General features: G+C 39.5%; 1 protein-coding gene across 1 annotated transcript in view; it reads left to right on the plus strand.

Moving 5' to 3' along the window:
- The first annotated feature begins 1,258 nt into the window (after positions 1 to 1,258).
- The window catches only part of SGK1 (serum/glucocorticoid regulated kinase 1), a 178,859-nt gene continuing 171,373 nt past the window's right edge, over positions 1,259 to 8,744 (plus strand). The window contains exon 1 of the mRNA XM_069077337.1: positions 1,259 to 1,880. Coding sequence (XP_068933438.1) covers positions 1,656 to 1,880 — 225 coding nt within the window. The 5' untranslated portion in view covers positions 1,259 to 1,655. The remainder of the gene's footprint in view (positions 1,881 to 8,744) is intronic.

Raw genomic sequence — 8,744 nt, forward strand, 5'->3', positions numbered from 1 at the left:
TCTCACAATGCCCCCGAAATAGGACTATGTGTCATAGAGAGGCTTTGCATTTTGGATGAATTAATGCAAGTTTGCACATTTTCTGCATTTTGATTGTAAGGTAAGGAGATGGTGCAAAGTAGTCAGGTGATTTGCTGAAAGTCATACATTGTGGCAGAGCCTATGCTTGATGCTAAATATCTGTAATCCTAATGACCTATTCTGTCAAACAATGATATAACAGTTCTCATTTTGGGACTATAGAATGTTTGCAGTTTTTTAATCCAAAGAAGATATTCCAGGGTATTGTCAAAATCCAGTAGTAAAAGTGGCCAGATTAAATTACATGACTATATATTTCTATTTCAGTCATTTGATATATAAAGAATAGCATAGATAAGGAAGCTTTGTCTCTATTTTTACTTAACTGGATCCCTTTAACTTAAAAAAAAAAAACCGTTCTTTCCCACCAGTCCAATGGAGTTTGATCATTTCTTTTTAAGACTCAAGGCCTTTAAATAAATTGCACTATTTATATACAAGGTATTCTTGTTTCCTTTAGTGAAAAATAACACAACAACCCTATCTTATGTTCTTATTATGACAAGACAAGGGAGAGGAAGATAAAAAGGATATTTTGTCACCTTCTGGAGAAAAATTGGCAATTGGGATACAGGAGATTAAACATCTTTCTTAACCTGATGAAATCTCCTGGGTAGTTTTATTGCCTTTCTCTCTCCATTTGGACACTTGATGAAATAAATGAAATTATATTTTTATTCAAAAGGCTTTTATTGAAGAAAATATAGTCAATTGTTTTAGAGAATCATGAAACTGAAAGACGCCTTCATTTCGTAAGGAAGTGGGCACATTTTTTTTTATGACTTTGACTTAAATGGTCCAAACAACACCAACAAAAAGGGATGGGGGGAGGGGGAGGGAGACTAATTTTGTATTTATCCCAAGGGAAGCATCCCGCCTTTTGGTTAGATCAGTGTCCGGACCTTTATCCTTGCTAAGTTATTCATGATCTATCATTCTTTCCTATTTCACAGTCTCTCTATGTGTCTCTCTGCCTCTGTCTGTCTCTGACTCTTTGTCTATGTCCTCTTTCCTCTCTCCCTCTTTCACTCTCCTTTTCTCATTCTCTCCTTTCTTCTTTCCTCTCTTTCATTCTCCTATCTCATTCTCCTTTCTGTATTTCCTTCCTTTTTCATTCTCTTCTCTCCCTCTCTCAGTCTCCTCTCTCCTCCCTCCGCCCTCTCTCCTTCCTGCTCTCTCTTTCTTGCTCCCTCTCTCAGCTGCTTAACTACAGTTCCCACTGGAACTCCGCACAATCAAAAACAGCTCTCCTCTCCAACAGCGGCAAGACACATCACCTGAAGAACAACTAACTGAACCAGGTTCTAGAGAGGAAGGGATGCAGCCAGGTAAAACAGGAGGGAGCTAGTCTCTCCTGTGCTCCTGTTTAGATTAAAAAAAAAAAAAAAAGCCCGGCATCCTTCGGCGCCGGCTCCCATTACCCAGAGACTTGCTGCATATGGTCTGTGGGCTGCCACAAGGGTCGTGTAGCAGTTGTGCTTGTGAATTCGAGGAATGATTAAAAGAAAAAGGATCTAGCCTATGGCAACCGAAAGCTGGAAAAGGTCTCTGCAGTAGCTGGTGCAGCAGAATGAATGAGTGAAAGAAGGACTCGCTGCCTGAAATCCGATTGTGCTTCTCCCTCCCCACTCTCCTCGTTAACTGTCTCCAGAAGGGATACTGAGGAAAACAGATGCACTAAGCGGGTGCCACACACTGGACCTATAACTGTGTACTCTCCGTTGTGGAAAATGGTAAACAAAGACATGAATGGATTCCCAGTCAAGAAATGCTCAGCCTTTCAATTTTTTAAGAAGAGGGTAAGGACTGGTCTTGATCGTATTTTTGCCCTTTTGTTTCTTTCTTTTCTTGAAATGCGTTTTTATGCCGAACTGAAATGGGAATGTTGCTCTGGTGACAAACCCTCCCCGGTAAAGTGGTATGTGAACGACTAGTGAATGAACTGAGAAATAAGGTCAGATAGTACCTGCCTAAGGTGCACTTGGGAGGTGGGAAGGGAGAAGAGAGGGATGGGGGAAGGGGGTAGGGGGAAGGGGGAAGGGGGCGGTGAGGAGAGGGGGATGGGTAGTCATTGGTAGAGGCAGGGTCGGCTGTGGAACGAAAAATTCTCTATCAAAACCGTAGATTTTGTACGTTTGAAAAACATAATTGGACCAAGTACAATTATAGCAATAGCTTTAGTTACGGGTTCTTGAAGTACCTCACCCTTTCTGCTAAGTCTGTTTCTCCCTCTCTCCTCTCTCTCTCTCTCTCTCTCTCTCTCTCTCTCTCTCTCTCTCTCTCTCTCTCTCTCTCTCTCTCTCTCTCCCCCCTTCTCTCTCCTTCCCTCCCCCCCACTCTCTTTCCTCTTTCTCTCCCATCTCCATATTTGAAGAATTCAACTTTCTTACACCTTTCATTCACTTTAACAGTGCTACATTACCGTCTTCATTCATCTGCAGGAGTACCTCTTGGGTCCCCAAATCATCCAACCTGTAATGGTCTGTATCTCTAACCACAGCACCAATTTATGGGAGAAGATGTAATTCAGAACTGAGGCAGTAAAGGGCATGCATGACCTCAATCAGAAACATTGGAGGCCATTCTTCAAGAGCTCTCTTTGAATTCTCCGCTATTCTGGTTGGGCTAATTTAGTACAATTGCCTTTGGCTTTTTGTTTTTGGGGGGTTTTTTAAGTTATTTTTTTTTAAAGAGAAAACAGCAGGGGTCTGGATTTGACTGATAGCTCAGTGCTTATTATACATTAATGTATTTTTTTAAACTACATGCTAGAATGTCCAGAGCATTTCACTGTGTTCCATTGGTTGGGAATGGGCAGAAAAAGGGAAATACCAGTTCCCTTTCTGTTTGACGATAAAATCATGCCATTGTGCAGGCTGCATAGGTGGTCTGCATAAACCTGCATATTAATGTCCAAGTAGGAGGTAAGCTGAGTGGGTTTGTTAAGTGGCCCAGTGACATCAGAAACTCCTTAATGAAGAGTGTTTCTTAGGGAATGACAGCCTGCCCCCACCTCCTTCCCATCGTATTTAATACCCTGGGGCAGCCCCATCAAAATTATTTTATTCATTCATTCTTTCTGTCCTCCATTCATGTACTTTCGGTGAGATGCCAGGAACAGAAATGCAGTCACTCACTTCATTTAACCCGCCAGCACAACACAATGAAAGGCAAGTCAATAGAATTATGAGCAGGGATGAGCAAACTCCCTGCACCAGAGAAGCAAGCTGGAAAAATACAAGCAGCTTGTCAGGCAAAGATGAGAAGGTTGGAGAGCTCTTTTTTGCTATACTTTGATTTATTTCTCATCACTGAAGTCACATCATTCCAAAAAGTCCTGGGGGCAAAAACAAATGCATGGGAAAAAAATATTATTTCTCTATTAGAAGATACTTGAGCAGAAACAGGGGCAATAAATGCCAGGTGATGCCTGTTACCAGGGCTGGGACTGCTCCAAGGAAGATCAAGTCACTACAACTAAATAGATCTTTATGGTGTCTCTTTGCATACCTCTCTCCATCAACATAAAAATAAAAATCTCTCCTTGGAAGATAATGGTAGGCACATATATCAGCTGTCAGTGAACAATCTGCTAATAAAACTATCCTGTTTCTTCCCCAATAATTTTCTTAAATTATCAAGTTTTGGGGGGGGAGGGGTGTTGGGTGCTGGGAGGAACTGTTTGTTGTAGTTTTGCTTTAATAGTTTTAAGAAGGCAGATATCCTTATTCAACTGTGCCTTCGCAGAATGGTTTGGGTTTTTTAAAAAGTTGCCTTTCATGTATATTGCAAAGGAAATGTGCTCATTGAAATACTAATTAACCATCTGCTGCCCTTCTGCTAAAAACCACAATCTACCAATTGTGCCCATTTGGTGCTGTATCAGTGCTTGATATTAAAAAAAAAAAAACACGAGCAAGGGAATTTACCTACCTTTTATCTGGGGTGGATAAAAGATGTGAATAGAAACAAAACAAGTTCTACCAAGATGACTAGCCATGTGTTTCCTCTGCCTACTGACCTGTACCTATCAGATTGCTTGAAGGGTTCCAAACACCCTCCCACCCTATTTCCATCTATGTATATCACTATGTCTACCTATGTAAAGCTTTCAACTTAGGAGTTAAATTCCTTGATTTTTCAATGACATCATACCCTATGTTCTATATTTTCAAAGTTGATTTCAACTTATGATTATAGATAGCATTAAAATAGGAAAAAAAATCTTGATGATCATCTAGTCCACAGTTTCTTAATCTTTTTACCATGTATGCCTTTAGCAGTCTGGTGAAGCCTATGCATATTGCTTCGTAAAATAATATTTTAAAATAGGATTACAAAGGAAACCAATTCTGTTGAAATAAAGTTATCAAAATACTTTTTAAAAATTAGTTCATGGGTGTCAGATTAGGAACCTCTGAATTGTAGTTTCTCATTTAACAAATGAAGAATGGAGGCCCAAAGACCTTAGGTTTCTTGCCTAAGGTTATCTAGTTCGCGGAATAGCATCAGAATTGGAATCCAAGTCCTTTAAAACCAAATTTGCCACTCTGTCCTATTACCACCCTGCCTCATATCATGGCTTTGGGTTTTCCTAAAGAATAGTCCTTTTATTTTTTAATTCTATGGTTGAGATTCCAGACATAACTGCATATCTCATTTTTTAACCTAGTTGGACAATCTTAAAAAATGAATCTTTGTTTGTCACCCACAGAGAATTCTGAATAAGTCCTGAATGAAAACCTACAGGGTTTTACTAGACTTGGCAAAATAAATAAATAAATAAATGGCTTGACCAGTGTATGGATGTTATTTTTTAAATTGTTCAAATCACTGAACGTGCTGGGCAAAGTAGAACAGTAGTTTAAAGAAGCTTATTTACCAAAGAAAGTTGCAGTTCATCTCCAATTATTTTACCTCTGCAGACTAAAACCCTCCTTAGCAAATAGAACTAATAATTCTAACAAGATAGGTAACTTATTAGACTTTTAAGTACTGTCTCAGTGGACAAGAGGCAATGTGACATGGTATGGTAGAAAGAGTGTTATCCCTAGAGTTATCCAGAAATACAGGTTCAAATTCTACTTCTGACCTCTGATACTTACTAATTGCGTGACCTGGGATGAGTCCCTTCATATCCCTTAACTTCAGTTTCTTTATCTGAAGAATGGGAATAATTTTATTTGCATTAATAACAATAACAACAGCAACAATAATAGCTAGCATTTCTATAACTATAGAAGAGTCAGAGAACCAAGTTTTACCTTTGATTCTCTAACACAGGCAGCTAGCTAGATGGCCCAGTGGCTAGAGTGTTGTGCCCAGAGTCAGGAAGACTTGACTTCAAATCAGGCCTCAGACAGTTAATAGCTATGTGACCTTAGACAAGTCACTTAAGTCCAATTGCCTCCTAAATAAATAAAGTTATCTGCCTTTTAATTTTAGACAGGTAGGTGGCACAGTGGATACAGCACAGGGCTTAGAGTCAAGAGGACCTGAGTTCAAAAATCTGGTCTCAGACACTAACTGTGTGATTCTTGGCAATTCACTTAACCTTGTTTGCCTCAGTTTCCTGACCTGTCAAATGAGCTGGAGAAGGAAATGGCAAACCACTCTGGTATCTTTGCCAAGAATGGGGTCTAGGGGTGAGTAGGTGGTGCAGTGAGTAAAGCGCCGGCCCCAAAGTCAAGAGGACCTGAGTTCAGTTCTGGCCTCAGACACTTAACACCCACACAAAAAAATACTAGCTGTGTAACCTTGGGCAAGTTCTTAACCCCAAATGCCCTCCAAAAAAGCAAAAAAAAAAAAAAAGAAAAAGAATGGAGTCTAAATGGGGTCATCAAGAGTAGGGCATGGCTGAATGTTTGAACACTGCCACCATTTACCAGCTTATATGACTTTGGGCAAGTCATCTATCCTCTCTGGGATAAGTTTCCTCATTTGTAAGATCACACTAGATATGTGATCTCTAAGGACTCTTCTAAATAATAATTCAATGGCTAAATTAGAGTCTTAAAGGAAAAAAAAGATCTCCTAGCCAAAAGTTCCTCAAAGAAGAGAACAAGAGAAACAAATGAAATAGCTAAGAAGGAAAGAACTATAAGGCATGCTAAGTTCTTTACAAATATTATCTCATTTGAACTTCACAGCAACCCTGAGAGGTAGGTGCTATTATTATCTACATTTTACAGACTGGGAAACGAAGGCAGACAGAGGTTAAATGCCTTGCCCAGGGTCACATAGCTAAGTAAGTGTCTGAGGTCAAATTTGACCTCAGGTCTTCCTGACTCCAAGTTCAGCGCTGGGGTCAAGCATTATAGAAATCTGATCTATTACCAGTAATACCACCTGAGATTTGATATTGTTAATCTTTCAGCTTCCAAAAGAAAGGATCATTAGATATACTTATATCTCATTTTTCCTCTAGAGTTCTTTAGAAGTAAAATTAAGGTGTACAGACAGGAGGATATGGTGGAAAACTAGATTTGGAGTTGTAGGACCTAGGTTTAAAGGTTAACTTTGTTTCTTAAGGGGAGCTGCCTCCCTTCATAAAATGTAATCTCCTTGAGGACAGGGACTTTTATTTTTATGTTTGTATGTCCAGTGCCTAGCACATAACAGGTGCTTAATAAGTAATTGATTAATCACTAAAGCTGTGACAATCTATGCTGTCAGAGATAGGCTCTCCGTGAGAGGCCAAATTCCTAGTCAAAGGACTTGACATCTGGCCTCTCAGTGTAGACGATATATTCCTGAAGTGTTGGAAGGCTCTGGAGAGGAAGGAAATCCACAATGAACGTGTCAGATATAGTCCATTTTCCATATGGTAAGGATAAACAATAGGAAATACCCCTAACAAGGCAAAAGGCCAAATAAATATGTCAAAATATTCCTAACAACACTTTCATGGTAGTGAAAAGCTGGTGACAAACTGGGTGCCCATTGCCTGAGGAATGGCTAAGCAAATTGAGGGATGGGAATATAATGGAACATTATTGAGCCATGAGAAGTATGAAAAGATTAACATGAAATGATACATAGCAAAATTTAAAAAAAACCAACATATGCAATGACCACTATAAAGTAAGCAAAGACATCAGAATTCAGATTAGCTACAAAGACCAAATTTGGCTACAGAGGACTGCTAATGAGGCTTGCTTTTCCTCTCAGTAGAAATGTAGTGGACTCTAGGTGTGTGTTGCATACCCTGTCAAATGCAGTTATTTCTATAGTTTCTTTTGTTTATTTTTTTTCTTTGCTAAGAGGGAAGGATCTATTAAAGGAAGATTGCTATCAGAAAAGAGACAAGAAGCACAAAACAAAAAACAATTAGAATGATGGAGGGAGAAAAAGAGAAAGAATGAATATGAATGGAGAAGACCCACTTTGGTTGTCTAACAAACCAGGGTGTCCATCATTGATTCTCCTCCCTCTCCCTTCCCCTATCACAATCTCTCCTCTTCGAGGTAGCAGAGAATTCTACTGGCCATTAATATGATCCTCTCTAGAGAGGAAGGTAGGATGATTTGTTCCCAGAAAGACTTTAACATTCTTAAAGGTATATATCTACTGAATTTATTATTCATTCTGGTTGTATGTAAATTTGGCATTTGTGAAAGATAATTCATTTTGGGGTTGGAGTATAAGATCTCATGATCTTTCAGTTGCTAACAGGCATTCAGTTTCAATCTCACAGTTTATTTCACTGATAGAATCCCTTGGCATAGATCTTTCTGTTGTACTTGTCTTAATGGGCCAGCCAGGATATGTCAGTGATTGACTTGGCCATTTTCCTTTCAGTCAGCATCTCTCACTGCCTGTGCTGGTTTATGGCATCTGCATTGTTTACCCTCCCACCCAGAATCCTAAAAATACTTCTTTCCATTCCTTCTTGCTTATTGTTTTCATGTGAGCTCAGAAAAAGAAAATAGAGAAGAAATGTTTGGGACTCTAAGATGCATTTTTCTGTTTTGCTATTGACTCACAGCAGAGCTGGACCAAAGGGTCACTCCAGGGCAGGAGATGACTTGGTTTGTGGTGTTCAGGGAAATGGAGGGAGAGAGGGGCAGAATGTCCCTGCGTACTTTGCAATGAAGGAGGCTAGTCTCTCAAACAGCTCTCAAATTCTGTGTGACTTTGAAATATTGGCAGGTAACTACCTTTTGTGCTTCTAGGCTTAGGAGACTGTATTTAGGAAAGGTTATGCATGAAAAACAGAGTTGTAGCAGACTTCTTTGTAATGGCCTCCTTGAAGAGTAGATGTTGAAGCATTGCTACCACATGGACACTGGTGAATAGCAATACCCAAGACTTGCCCCCATTTTTGTGATGTAGTGGAAAGTGTATTTGGAGTCAGGAGAGACCTGCATTCAATCCCATTTTGAATTCTTACCAGGCAAATGACTCAACCTCTATCTGCCTCAATTTCCTCAACTGTAAAATAAGGATAATAATAGTACTTATCTCCCAGGGTCATTATTAGGATCAATTGAGATAATATTTGTAAAGTGTTTAACACAGTACCTGGCATATAGTAGGTATTTAGTAAATGCTTTCTTCCTTTTTCCTTCCTTTCCTTCTCTCCTCCCTCCTCTTCCTTCTTTTTTCCTTTCCCTTCCTTCCTTCCTTCCTTCCTTCCTTCCTTCCTTCCTTCCTTCCTTCCT

Source organism: Petaurus breviceps, unplaced genomic scaffold, assembly GCF_028583685.1.
Source record: "Petaurus breviceps papuanus isolate PSGF00001 unplaced genomic scaffold, PetGlider_PUasm1.0 90977, whole genome shotgun sequence".
Classification (NCBI taxonomy): Eukaryota; Metazoa; Chordata; class Mammalia; order Diprotodontia; family Petauridae; genus Petaurus; species Petaurus breviceps.